This window comes from Malaclemys terrapin, chromosome 3 (assembly GCF_027887155.1).
Source record: "Malaclemys terrapin pileata isolate rMalTer1 chromosome 3, rMalTer1.hap1, whole genome shotgun sequence".
Classification (NCBI taxonomy): Eukaryota; Metazoa; Chordata; order Testudines; family Emydidae; genus Malaclemys; species Malaclemys terrapin.
In genome coordinates, this window is record NC_071507.1 from 75,253,419 (window position 1) to 75,268,794 (window position 15,376).

The 15,376-nt window shown below is 38.2% G+C and overlaps 1 protein-coding gene across 1 annotated transcript in view; it reads right to left on the reverse strand.

Annotated features, from left to right (window-relative positions):
- Positions 1-15,376, reverse strand: part of RYR2 (ryanodine receptor 2) — a 687,809-nt gene that overhangs the window by 299,595 nt on the left and 372,838 nt on the right. Inside the window, exons 24-25 of the mRNA XM_054022704.1 lie at positions 12,448-12,551; positions 7,862-7,945 (exon numbers count right to left, since the gene is read on the reverse strand). Of these exons, the coding sequence (XP_053878679.1) occupies positions 7,862-7,945; positions 12,448-12,551 (188 nt within the window). The remainder of the gene's footprint in view (positions 1-7,861; positions 7,946-12,447; positions 12,552-15,376) is intronic.

Here is a 15,376-nt window from a genome sequence, read left to right on the forward strand (position 1 = left end):
TGTTCAGTGATGTGTGGTTGCTGGTGAGTATTTGCTTTAGGTTGGGGGGTTGTCTGTAAGCGAGGACAGGTCTACAAGACAGGCCCAACAAAGAAAATAACAGAACACCACTAGCTGTCACCTTCAGTCCCCAACTAAAACTTCTCCAGCGCATCATCAGAGATCTACAACCTATCCTGAAAGATGATCCTTTACTCTCACAGATCTTGGGAGACAGACCTATCCTCGCTTACAGACAACCCATTCAAGTGACACCCACCGCTTGAATACTGCGCAAAGATGTGGTCATCCCATCTCAAAAAATATATATTGGAATTGGAAATGGTTCAGAAAAGGGCAACAAAAATGAGTAGGGGTATGGAACGGCTGCCATATGAGGAGCGATTAATAAGACTGGGACTTTCCAGCATGGAAAAGAGACGACTAAAGGGGGGATATGATAGAGGTCTATAAAATCATGACTGGTGTGGAGAAAGTAAATAAGGAAGTGTTATTTACTCCTTCTCATAACACAAGAACTAGGGGTCACCAAATGAAAATAATAGGCAGCACATTGAAAACAAACAAAAGGAAGTATTTTTTCACACAACGCACAGTCAACCTGTGGAACTCTTTGCCAGAGGATGTCGTGAAGGCCAAGACTATAACAGGGTTCAAAAAAGAACTAGATAAATTCATGGAGGATAGGTCCATCAATGGCTATTAGTCAGGATGGACAGGGATGGTGTCCCTAGCCTCTGTTTGCCAGAAGCTGGGAATGGGCGACAGAGGATGGATCACTTGATGATTACCTGTTCTATTCATTCCCTCTGGGGCACCTGGCATTGAACACTGTTGGAAGACAGGATACTGGGCTAGATGGACCTTTCGTCTCACCCAGTATGACTGTTCTTATGGTCTTATAAAGCAAAATTTCTTATCAGAAAAGATTAATGCAATGGTAGTTGACTACATAAAATTAAATGTCAAAGAGTTTTTGTGTTTTTCTACTGTCTTTCTATATTTTATACTTATTTTCTGATATAAAGTATGTATCACACACACATCACAAGTGCAAGATAGGCTTGGTAGTATATTTTAAATTTAATCTGTCTTTAGTCATACAAAAAATGAAATAGTATTCTGTTTATTTTCTCAGAAAAACATAAATGTTGTCGATTGTGCCTATGAAAAAATGCTGTGTACGTCAGTGAAAAAAAAAATATCTGTGTAGCTAAACACAACACAGGTTTTTTTCCTTTGAGTTGTACCTGGAGTTTTAGCACGAATCAAGTTAAATGGAGCTGGAAAGTCATTACGTTGCAAATGATATCAGGCAAACATAAGCAGTTTATGACCAAGTTCAGTGGATGTTAGCTGTAAACTCCATTTCTAAATCTGCTATTCAAGCACCTCAGAACAAATGGGAAAATCTCAGTTGACTGCACAAAGAAATATTAAGAATGTTTTTTGTTGTGAGCATGTTTTTAGAAGCTGACAAGGGAGTGAATTTTCAAAGAATATAGTTCCTTTTGTCTTTCCTTTCAATTTGTCCTTGTCTTGTAGAGGACCAGGCATTTCCCCCTCATTGTGTGTCTCAACAACGAAGTCTCAGTGATGACAACATGGTTAGGGAAAACTGTAGCAGTCATTTATAATATCTGAGATAGTTAAATAGTTTTTTAGGTTTACCCACTTTTTAGGAAAACAAATGACAAAATTATTCTCAGTGAGTAGTTATTTAAAGAACCTGCATTGCATTAAAAATGAATGTTCAAAATAAGACTTCAGGAATATTTGTCACCCTTTCACTAAATGCCAGCATAAATAATATTCATGTCATTGCATCACCGCTTGCTGATGTACATCTTCTGCTCTTTTCTTGTGATACACTAAACCCCAATTGTCATGCAACCTTTTGCCTCCCAACATCTCCAGAGATGGGGACTCATGGACCCTTCTGGATCTCCTGCCACTACTGTCTACCAGTTTGGACCTGATGAATAAGCAGGCATTTGGGGAAACAGATTCGCCAAGCAGTGCTTTGCGGGGGCTCCCCAACATATTTGAAAATGCACACAACCTTGACTACAGAAGACTGAGTAGGACAAATGACAATTTTATTTCATCAAGAAAAAGAGGTGGCTGATCATATGTTTCTCACAGTTTTCTGTAACTACTCAGAAAATAGATACTCTACCCTCATAAGGTAAAAATCATTGCACAGCTATTTGCAAGAGCTATTAAAGAATTTTCATAAATGTTGTGGTTACACTAGCTCTATATGAAAGAATAGAAGCTCTTTAATGTTACAGGAGCATAAATTATCTACATATCACTTAAAAGTGAGAATATCAGCTGCATCAGTATGCCATTACTGATACTGCCCTCCAATAATGACATTAGAGTGGGAAAGACAGAAAACATGGGATCCAAATTCTGGCCTTCAAACTGATTTTAATGGGGTGTAAATGTTTTCACTGAGGATAGGATTTGGCATGAGGGTTTTAAACTAACTCCAGGAGCTCAGGCCAGAGAGCAAATGGATATTTTAAAATGAAAACCATGGAGCAAAGTCAAAGATAGTATGGATCTATCTCACTAATATCTAAAATCTTCCCTCAGATATGCATGCAGTTTTGTGTTATGTGCATGTATTTGAATTGTACTAATTACATAAAAGAACAACAGTTTTGCCCCTTTTCCCAAGTGGTTAGTCAATATTTGGGGCCTTGATGGAATCTTTCCATTAGGAGGAAAAATTTATTATACAAGTCAGGTATTTCTTTGGTACAGTCCTGTTTATTTACAAAGAATGTATATGAAGTCCTGTTTTCCTGAATCCAGTAAGAACAAACAGGAGGCAGTTCCCTTGCTTGCAATTTCCAAGCCAGCCCTTCAAGTGAGCATCCTGCCCAAACAAAGTCCCCTCTGTTAGCTTCCTCACAGAGCCACACTCACACTGCTTCTCTTGCTGTCCGCTTGCTTCCTCGTTGCTTTCTGTGTCTGAAACACACACACACACACACCTCCACTAATCATTATCCCAGCCCCTGTGACTGCAATATGTCCCAGGGAAACCCCTCCTATCTTCCCTCAGTTGGTTCTTTGCTCAGGCCTTCTCACGTGGCCCAGCACTTTCTGAGTGATTTCTACTATTTCAGCTATCCTACACCATATGGAGAGTCTTACTCCATAAAAGAGCTTATCTGTTTCTTTGAATAATGGCTAGCACACCCACCAGTTTCAGTGAGGTATGTGATTGCCCACAGACCAAAGACATGCTTGCTGGCAGCCATCAATACCCTCTAGCACAACAATACATTATTTAATTACACCTCTGACTTGTGCAGCATCTTCCATTAAAGGGACTCAAAAGTGGCTCAAACATTAATGAATTAAGCTCACACCACCATTGAAAGGTATTTAGGCAGTTTTACAAAGGGGAATATTAAAGCATAGAGAATTAAGTAGCTGGTTTACAGAGTGGTTTGACCACACTCATCTTAAAGTGAAGTCAGCAGGAGCTTCCTGTGATGTAACAGATTTTATTGCATCTTGTTTGTTACACCTCTCTGAAAAAGGGCCTAAGTAACTTGCTCAGGGTCATGCAGGAATTCTATGACAGAGCCAGGAATAGAACCCACCCCTCTTGGCTCCAAGTCTAGTGCTTTGGTCATAAGACAACTCTTCCCATTTCTGTTACCTTTAACTCTACAAAGCTGTAGAGGAATGGGAACATTGCTGATAATCACCTACATCCCTGATCTAAAAATCTTAGAAACACACAGTGGAGTAACTAGACAGCACATAGTGACTTTGGAATTAGAGAGAGAATAAAATAGGAGGTGTGTATCTCTTCAAATGGTGACAAAATTGCTCTTTCAACAAAACAACCATGCACACCATGGCCATAACTAAAGGCAAATTTGACCCTGAAAGATGATAAGATAGGAAAAATACCCCAAAGATAAACAAACAAGTTACAATAAAACCTGTTACACCACAAACTGAGAGCTCAAGGAGCTGACAGAAAATCACTACAGCACATCCAATTATTATAATTTCCCTTTGACTTGAGTCTGGCCATTCTGGCAGGTTGACTATTCTGCGAGCATCCATCCACCTTCAAGCATAGATTACCACCCATGAGAACATACACTGAGTGCCTACTCAACCTACATTGATCATAATGTGAAACACTACCACCCTCCTGGATCATTATGAGATAGAAGTATGTGAAAAAGAATTAAGTTTAAAATAGTTAAATATGAAAAACAAAATGAATAAAAAACAATATTAAAGTAGCAACTTGAGTTTATTTTAATTTGAGCCTCACCGGGGAATCTTGATATTTTTGTCATTAGTAGTCAAATGAATAAAATATTACACTAATAGTACATCTCAGTATCCAAAACAGTTACAGAAACCAACTTAACATTAATAATATTGTACCACTGATTTATTGGAATGAGTCTATTCGTGAAATAAGCTAAGAAACCTAAAACGAGAAGACTGTTGAGGTACAAATGAATACTACAACAAAACAGCCATTACAGTTACAAAGACTACACTATTTCTTGGCTGGATACATCTGGAAAACAGTACAGGTTTAGCAAAAGCCTACGAAAACGGAGTTTACAAGTGCAACCAAGCTTTGACAGCATCACTGAGCAGAGCATATGTAATATTTCCTGCAATAGGCCACAAGCTTTCTGTTGTGGTGGCCACTGTTTCCCAATAACAAAGTGGATCCATATTGCAAGTGAGTAGTTGGACTGAGTTTAGTATTGTCTTGGCAGTGTGACTGTACTTAGTCCATAATTAATATTTGAGGTAGTGGGAATTGGGTCCATGCTTTACACATTTATTTTCTGGACTCCAGAAACAAAATTAGAAGAAATGTCATTATTCCAATACAAAAAGCAGAATACAATCAGAATGTCACCACGTGCTGACACCTGTTGGCTTCATCTGGTGTCTTTGTGGCATGGTACCTTCGTGTTAAAATTGTGTTACTGCAGTAATCAAAAACCTTTAAAAGCATCCAGAACAGGTGAATGAATCTTCCTATCAGGCCTGATAATCGTAATCCAGCCATTCTAGCTATGGTAGCATGATTTTTCCAACATGGCTCAAGTCTCAGTGCATGATTCAATTTTATATAGATTTTCACACATTTCAGAATCACCACAACTTCACCGGGTATTACTTTTGTATCTAACCATATTTCATTGACCATTTTTCATCCACATATGCTCAGTGAACCCCACCAATTACATATTACATTTCAATGCATTTCTCAACTAGTCAGATCAATCCAGAGTAGCAATTCATTTAATGTATTTTGCATGAATTCTGAACATTTTGAGTGCCTAATCGCCCATAACAAGTGGCAATTCATTACAAGCTTTTGTAACTGATCATGCTATTAACCTGATCTATTCATTCTGCAGCCACTGAAATTATGGGAGTTCTGCATGTTGAATGGCTACATGATTGTGCCCTATAATGCCACATCTGCCAAACAAAAAAGCTACCAATGTACCACTCCAAGTGTTAAATTGGGTTCTCATTTAAAAAATTAATCTGGAAGACCACTGACTTCATTGTGATTGTATGGTTATAACTGACAGAAGAATTCGCTCATCTGTATTTTCTACCAGAAAGGCTGTCAGTAAGTCTAGGCACATATGAATTGATCCTTATTAATTCAAGACATCATAATACAGCAGTGACCTCCTCTCCCACTTTAATACAAAAATCCTTGTTGCTTAGTAGTAGCTCATAATGTTTTGGCAGAGTTTCAATGAATTCTACTAGTTGAGTACAGAAACCGCATCTCTATCTCAACTGTTATCAGTCTCAAGTGTTATAGCAGGTAAATTAAAATGATGGTCAGATTAATTCAAGATTCCTTCAGAAGGCCCCAAATAAACCTGATATAGAGTGTAGTCCAACCTAACACCAACATAGCTAGTTCCTAATCCTGAAGTCCTTACTCAGCTCTTAGTCAGACACAACTGTCTCTTGATGTCAATGGTAATTGTCACAGTAATGTTATTTTACTATTAATTTTCTTTAGAATATATTTTTTTAGTTTTTTTTTCTTCCCACATCTCAATTTAATAATAATAATAAAGAGTGATTTGTTGGGACCTCCGTTTTTTTCAAAGGCAGTGAAGTTATGGTCTCCAGTCCAATGGAATTCAAAAACACTGAACTTTGTCATGGATAGAATGGCATAGTTCTTGTATTACCAAGTATGATTTCTTGCTACTTAGATATGGTATATGAACTTTAGTTAGTTTTAAATCCCCCTTTTTCAGAATACCATTACTGAAGAAGAGTTTGGGGAAGTTTATTCCAATTCCTTATTTTTCTTTCTTTATTCTTGCAAAGGAACTAGATGTCGCCCACAGGAATCAGCAGATAGTGACATTCTAACTGTGATCATCTTTTTTGAGTTAGAAACGTATTACAGTCCTTCATCCCCTTTAATTTTATTTTCTTGATTCCAGAAAATAAGTATAAAAACATAGGCCCAAGTATTCAATGGGCTGTATGTCATGCATGTTCATATTACTGAATATCATCCCATGACTTCCACTGGATCTTGTGCTCCTAACTCCTTAGGTGCTTTTCAAAGTCCCACCCAGAGTGACTACAATACAAGCTCTATCTATAAGGGAGCCCAGGAACCACTGATCAATTGCAAACAAGTTGAATAAACTGTAAAAGTCAGTATCCATTACAATTTTTACTGTTTGTCTAAACACCAGATCTTAGTTATTCACATGAAATTATATACAGTAAAAGCTGTGTTATCCAGCCCCGTACCAACCGGAAAACTCTATAAACTGGCATTTCTAATCTTCATAGAAAGTCCAGTTTATAGTCTGGTTGGTGTGGGGCCGGCAGGCTCTCTACCTCCTAGGTGGAGGAGCAGCCACAAGGCGTGTGGGAGGGTGTGTAGGACTGGGGCATGGGAGGGGTGTGGGCTCTGGGAGGGAGTTTGGGTGCGGGAGGAGGCTCAGGAAAGTGGGTTGGAGTGTGGAGGGAGGAAGAGTTTGGGGTGCCGGATGCAGGGGGCGCTCACCTCGGGCGGCTCCCCACAAGCAGCAACCTGTCCCTGCTGTTCCTAGGCGGAGATGCGGTTAGGCGGCTCTGTGTGCTGCCTCCACCCGCATGCGCTGTCCCCACAGCTCCCAATGGCCACGGTTCCTGGCCAATGACAGCTGCAGAGCCAGTGCTTGGGGCGGGGTGGGGGCAGCACGCAGAGCCGCCTAACTGCACCTCCACCGAGGAACAGCAGGGACAGATCGCCATTTGTGGGGAACCACCCGAGGTGAACATCCCCCGGATCCAGCACCCCGCACCCAAACTCCCTCCCTCTTAGCTAACTGGAATTTTTCACTTACCGGCACCCCACATTCCCCCAACATGCTGGATAAAAAAGCTTTTACTGTATAGGTATGTATATGAGGGGGATTTTGAAAAACATCTAAAGAATTAGGAGCACAAGACCCAAAGAATGTCATGTGATGATATTTGGTAATATGAACATGCATGAGATACACGCAGTGGAATGGTATGTTTGGACCCATGTTTTATTCACTTATTTTCTGGGTAGCAAATACAAAATCAAAGCAGATGCAAGTGGTCTGGAATACATTTCCAACCCAAAAAGCTGAAGATCACAGTCAGAATGTCACTACATGCTGACTCCTGTGGGCTATGCCTAGTATTTTCTTTTCTTCCTCTTCCCTCCCTCACCTCCACACACACTTATTAGAACTCAGTCGCCTCACTCCTCTTCCCTCATTAAACAATAAAATAAAACAAAATAAAATAAAAAGGATGTCTTTGAATTTTGACTTACTTCTTAGGAAGTTTCAGTTTTTTCACTTTTTCTTCAGCATATTCATCAGCAATTCCAACATGACAACCTAATGCCAACAGGGTTCTGGAAGGCAAAACCAGTGATAAACTGTCATTTAATATATATTGGTTTCTGTTATCATATATACAGAACAGGACCCTTATGTCAAATTAGACCTACAACATAAAATTCCTTCTTTATGTAAAGATGCTCATCACACTTCTTTTGAGATATATGTTATACACTTCTGTGTATTCTTGGAAAAATGTATAAGGGTACTTCTAAGTAGTCTATTTAAAATGTTAGATCAGACTTGTTATTAGAATGGAGCTTTCATATGGGTAAAAGTTTCAAATACATCAGACTAAGATAGTTGGGTGAAAAACACTCCCCCCACAAAAAATAACATTTATTAAAAGTAAAAAATTATATTGGTCAAGCGCATTTCTGTTCCCATATGTGTTCCAGAAAAGGCTCCTCAGGTAATCAGAGCAGATGCCGAATGCTCTCTTTTGAATTAAATACAATATAAATATAATACACACAGCTGCAAATTGACTCTGAATAGATTGGTAAGGCCTTCTGAATTTTTCCAATATACCATCTAAAAAATCATGACTATAAACTGACATTCTTTTTGTATTTCCTGATGTCTTAAGACAAATAGCAACTCTTATTTTCTCCCAACTCATGATCAAGGAGTCCGTGTGACACAGACTTCACTTCCAAAAAGGAGGACTATAGGTGGCTTCCTCCAGGTTGTCCATACGCTCCTTTGATAGGCCAGAGAACTTGGTGGAAGAATGAAACAAGGTGTTTCTTTCTTTAGAGACAGAGCATACTACCTCTGCAGTGATCTCAGACTCTGGCCAAGCCAAACAGCGCACTGATACTCTATTTTTTCCTTTCTTTCTTTAAGCACTACTCCCATTTTGGCTTTTAAAAAAACAGTTGGCACCCTTGTCAGATCAAAGGATCAAATACTAGCAGGAGTCAAAGATCAGAAATTCTAGGATGGTGCATTCAGTTTATTTCTTTAGAAAATGTTTGATTTTTAAATGCCATTGTTTTGAAACAACAACACATTACACTTTTTTCAGCATGGAACCACATAAACCTCTGCAGCAGTATGTTATATATCATACACGAGTTTTTACTCAACCAATGAATCACAACCCCCAAGGGTTTCACAAAAGGAAATTGGAGGGGTCATGAGTCATTGAAAATTTTAGTACGATCTAAAAAAATGAAAACCTCACTACTCTCCCCCTGCCTTCTACACACCTTTCTCCTTGAAGATTAAATATTCTCCATTAATCTCTCAAAATCTACACACAAGTAAATTATACAGGTTTATCATGGATACATTTTTACAATTACTTTTATTGTAAATTTAAAGGAGTCCTGAAATTTTTTTATTTTCATGAATGGTCACCAACCTGAAAATGCTGGGCAACATTGTCCTACGCTATGACCATTTTATCTGATGTAATCTAACATCTACTAAAGCGTTTTACAGTCCTCTATTACAGGCTGAACAGACAGGTTATTCAAATACAAGGGACTACAAATGATCATATGTTGGCTTGTGAGAGTAATGCATACAATCTGAGGGTATACCGTTTTTGTTCTGGTTTGCCAAAAACTGTGATTACATTTTCTTGTTATTATTGTTAGCCTATAGCTATCAACTGAGGAAAGACCAACAAGTTTGAGACCAACAAGTTTGTGATGGACTGAATGACTGTTGTTGTACATTATAATATGCTGTAAAATTCAGATAGACACATTTTATCGACTTTTATCATGCAATCTGAGGGCAGGAACTTCTCCCTTTTAAGTACTGACAATTTACAAGTGGGATCACCACTCTCAGTCAACGTCTTTTTAGGCTGTGTTGTTAGTTTCTAAGATGATGAAAGGAAAAACATCAGAAAATGTTACCTGTCTTCTTTAAAATGTGATTCTTTTAGAAGGAGAGACTTCAAATATTTTAATTTGCAACCAGTGTGCTTATCTGTGCTAGAAAATATTTTAGTTGATATTAGAGGGGTAAGTGTCAGACCCTAATTTTTCCAGTGTCAGAGTTACAAATTTGCTGTTAGTAAAATGGCTGGATATGTTTTAGTTCTGTTAAAACTACAAAAGTGTATAAATCCTCAAGTTTGGACCCAGATCAGAACTTTCCCCAAATTTGAGGGTGTTTTTATCCATAACTTTGGCTCAGACTGATTAAAAGAGAGACCCAAGAGAGATGAAATTTGGATTAAGATCCCAATTTTTCCACCACTCAAAGGGGTTGGGATGGAAGGTTTGATTTGAGCTGATTCTAGTTGTACCATTCTTTCTTGATTTTACTTTCTGGTGCATACTGCTGCTCAGGTTGTTATACAATCCCAAATTTATTTCTCCTTGCAGATGAATCATATGCTTCAACTGACTCTTAAATCTTATTTTTTCCACTGTATGTAAAATGAATATTATTGTTATCTATTATGAACCCAGACTTTCTATTGTTTATTTTTAAATAAGGAATTATGTTTGTTGGTCTATTTTTTAAAGCTCATGCTCAGTCACATAAATTCTTCTTTGTTTTTAGAGAGAAATGCAGTATCAAAAAGAAAAAATAAGCTTTGAAATAGAACTAATTAACATGATTTTCAATTGTTGATGCACAATACAAGACTAGATGATGAACCGAGTTATACCACTGACCCTCAGAAAACAGAAATTTAATCCAGGACAAGGGGCTCAGTCTTTTACATTGCCTCCATCTTGCATATGCAAAAATATTCTGACATTGCACAGATAACTATGAAATACTGTACTGGTGATTGACAAGTAAATCTTCAGCTCTCAAAGTGTATAAATGTCTATATTTGACAAGATGCTCAATCCTTTAATCACATCACTTTCTTCTATCCATGGTAAGACTAGACACTAAGACCCAGATTCTCTATGGGCTGGGATAATTTAGTTGGGGATTGGTCCTGCTTTGAGCAGGGGGTTGTACTAGATGACCTCCTGAGGTCCCTTCCAACCCTGATAGTCTATTTAAAGGGGGAAGGAATAGCTCAGTGGTTTGCGCATTGGCCTGCTAAACCCAGGGTTGTGAGTTCAATCCTTGAGGGGGCCATTTAGGGATCTGGGTCAAAAATCTGTCAGGGATGGTACTTGGTCCTGCTGTAAAGGCAGGGGACTGGACTCAACTCAATGACCTTTCAAGGTCCCTTCCACTTCTATTAGATAGGTATATCTCCATAATATAGGGAGCATCTGCTGGCTTACAGCTAGCAGTGTATCTGCCTCCTATGCCAGCACTCTCAACCACCACCAAGGGGAGGTGTGTCATGGGAAGGAGGTGGCATGGGGAAGTTGAGTTCTGCTGCACCAAATCCTCCCTGGTATAAGAAGAACTTACACAAGCAGAGTAAATTAGAGCAATAGCCTTTCTGCTCTAATTTACATCCAGACCGACTGGCACTGAATCAGGGAGCCAGAAAGGGAGAATTGGGGCCTTGAGTCAGACTATATCACCCTTAAGTTTACAGTTCAAACAGACCCCCTAAAATCAGTTGGGCCTCTCACAGACTAAGGTGCTATGGCATGAAACCCAACTAAACATATTTTAATATTATACCATTTTCAGTGACAACTCATTCTTGAATTTTGACATTTTGTAGTTTATATTATATTTACACTTCATATTTGTGAAGGTGCACCATAATACTATCAAATATGCAGAAATAGAAGCATAATGAAAAGAAAAGATGTGGCATATGATATGATTCAATACTTTTTTGGTTTCTGCATCTCTGATCTAGTACGGCTGGCAGAAAACTGTCAACACCACAAAAATTAATTAAAGTGCAGAGTTATTCCTCAAACCTCGAGACAGCTGTTTCAAGTTTTGAACGAACACTCTGGTGAAAAATATGAAGAATATGACGTTGTTGTGGTAAGGATTATAAGAAGCTTAAAAAAAAAAAAGGATGTTTCCTTTCCCTCTTTCTCCCCCGATTGAAGTTAAGTACTAATAAATTTAAAAACTCAGTTAAAGGACTATTCAAGCTACACTGAAAGTACCTTCAGATTCAAATCACTACAGGGGACATTAAGAGTGGATTAATGCACTATTCCTCCACTTGTATAGACTAGCAGAAATGAAAGGAGTCTGATACGCTCATTCTAGTCCCTGGTAGATAAATGTCTACATGACAAAGTCACCATGATACAACACAACTACACTGTGTGCTTAAGAAAGGTCCAGTATTAGAAAAGTAAGGCTCTTGCAGGACTGTAATCAGATGCATTATTAAAGCTGCAGGACAGGCGAACAGTGGCCCCCCCATTCACTTAACTAGCAGATTCTATATATATTATGTGTAATACAAATAGTTTGTTTAGCTAGTATGGCTCTTTCTAGTCTCAAGTCTATTATTCATCAATATACCGTAGTTAGTAATTTTTGTATTACCACCCTACACATTAACAAACTTCACAGATTGGATTAGAATTTCTGACACCACAGCTGCTTAGTTGCATGAAAAAGACTTGCTGTAAGACTTTAGATGGTAGAAACTTACTTCAGCGTCTCAAGTGACATTTGTAAATTATAATTTCGTTCCTGCTCTGGCAACTTTGAAAACTCTATCAAGCATGGGTGTTGTCTTTTGTTGTCATCTCTAACCTGCAAGACAATAAGGGAGTGAGTTTAAATGTGCCTTAAGAACTGTAGTAATGATTTAAAAAAAAAGACCCTCAAAACTTGGGGCTGATTGTCAGCCCTACTGAAACAGAATATTTCTTTGATCCAAAAATAGCCCCAATTTCAGAGCATAAAACATTAATCATCTCAAGTAAGATTGGCAGAATTTGGCTCTCAGTAAATAAGACAAATCCAAAATGTAATACGTTTTAAACATGAGCATCAGTACATCTTATTCAGTAGTTCACAACAGGTACACTCTGAAACAAACATACTGAAATAGACTTAAAAATATTATTCCAAGGTAACCAAGACCTTGAGGATTGCATAGAACTCAGCATAATTTGACAGACTGCACCATAAAAAGTCAGTTCAAATATCATCTAGGGATTGTCTGTTCCCATTTTCAGTGTAGTTTGTGAAAATTTGTGTATGGGACTTCCATGGCCCAACTGATGTGCATAATACTGAAAAAATATTCCATACAAACAAGGATATTCAGTTAAGGCTAAACCTCCCCTTCTCTTAATTCAGTCAATCTGTGTTTCAGAAAATGACTAAAAGATGGCCAGCAGCATACCAGCAGACAGAAATTGTATAGCACACATACAAGATTGGCATAAATAATGTACTCTTATTAGTGGGAGGTAGAGTCAAGAAGGGAATCATACAAAACCCTTTCATTTCATCCAGTCATAGCTTTGCCAAAAATATTCCTTTCAGGCTGAAACTTTGCATTCTTAGCTTCATTCTGACATCAGCCTCAATCAGGGAATGGAGCCTCTAAGAGTTAGAACAATAGACAGGGTGACAGATGTCGTGGGTATTATCTCCAGCTTTCCCACTGAATTGACAAAGCAATAACCACTGTGGTCTCAATTACACCATCCATAAAAATAATATAATACTTCACAGGGATGTTTCAAGACTTGATTAATTAAAGTTTGCTTTGTAATTATTAGATAAAAGGTGCTGTGTAAGTGAAAAGTATGATAATTGCTGAACTGCAAGTACTTTTAACTAAACAGATTTAGTTCAAATGTTTTTCAATAAAGGGCTAGAATGCTGGGGAAAATGGATGCATATTTTTTCCTTTGGCACTCATATAAGTTTGTTGTTGAAACGTGAATTAACTAGTAAGCATGAGAATTTAGGTCACCAGTTCTGCAGAAACGTCCGGGGGAAGAGCTCTGGAGGAGAAAATCACTGAACACAAGTTGAGGATTGTTCTCCTCTCTACTACCCTTGCACCTGTTGGAAAAAGTGGCAATACCTACCCCTAAACCCAACACATCCTTGGGAGGGTCAGGTAGCTTTCATTCTAAGGCTCTGCGTCTTTGCAGCAACTCAACCCCTTTCAATCCCTGATAGCATGGCTTCGTTGGATCCACACTATCAGTGACTCCCTTGGCTTCCTTCTGGCTCCATCCCAAACTACCAATCCTTGTGCACTTCTGTAGGATCTGGAATAGGGGTGGTACCTTAGAGGCTGAATGCTTTGTTCCATATGGAAGTTGGGGGATTCCCATCTGTGTGAAGATACCCAGGAAGCAAAGTATGGTCCTTAGTAACTTTCTTTCGTTTGGTCGTCTAAATTTTGAGACTCTCAGAAGTATTGATTAACATTTTCCAGTTAGTCATGTTAGCTTTTGTTAAATGGCTATAGGCAAACCAGGGTAGGGAAAGGGACATGTGGCAGTGCCTCCTCCAACTATACAACTCAACTGGCCAAAAGTTGAACAGAGATGTGTAATGAGATGCAGCTACCCTACAGTCTGGCAGCTGCAGTAACCTCCACACAGTGGCTCTGCCACTACTCTACACACTGGTTTCAGGTTGAGAATTAGGAGCATCCCATTATCTCAGAATAGAACCTCATATGAAGCCAGTTCACTGTGTTTTGGCAGAGAATGAAAATTTAGCCCTCAGTTATGTAGGAGCTTTGTTAAACAACAAAAGAATGTCACTATATAATATTTTACCCAATAAGAAGTCCTTCATATTATTTTAATACACATTTTTAATTTACTATTCCCCCGGGAATGAGAAAAAGCAGTGGGGAGACTACTGTGATATTCATAATATTTGTGTACTTAGACTGCCACAAGCATGTAGGGGCCTGATCTCAGAGATGTATTCTGTTCCATTGATACCAGTGGCACTTACATGGGATCACGATCAGACCATTTATCTCTTTGTGCCTCAAGGTTGTTTCAAATCTATAAAATTAGGATCGTAATACCTACCACATGGAGCTGTTGTGAAGATAACTTAATTAATGATTTTAAATCACTCAGATCTTTTTGCTGCAAAGCAAAGTATTACACTAGTTGCTATTAAAAAACAACATTAATATATTCTTTAAACTGGATTTTTTTTTACTTAAAGCTATAATAGGTTTTTGTTTATTTATTTTAAGAAAAGAAAGGCCCTCAATGAAGTGCAAATAGCAAACCATGTACAATCAGTTCCCAACTCTTAGCCTGATCTGCTCTTCTAAAATGCTGAATTTGCAGGAGCAGATAAAAAAATAAGAAAGTCCGTAAAAGATGTGTTGGCATGAAGGTGCTGCCAAATCAGTTTTCTGGACCTCAGAAAAAAGTAATCTACTATATTTAAATTGATTGCCTGGCCCACCATGTTGCATCAAATCTAGGAGCTTTTCCCTTCAATTTTTATTTGTTTCTTAATGAAAAAAAGCAGAAACATCATAATAATAAGTCCAAATGCAGAATCAAATACTATAGATTTTTTTTTAAATCTGTGTTCTTTAGCAGATGTGGTACTGCTAACAAGAAATGTGTTCT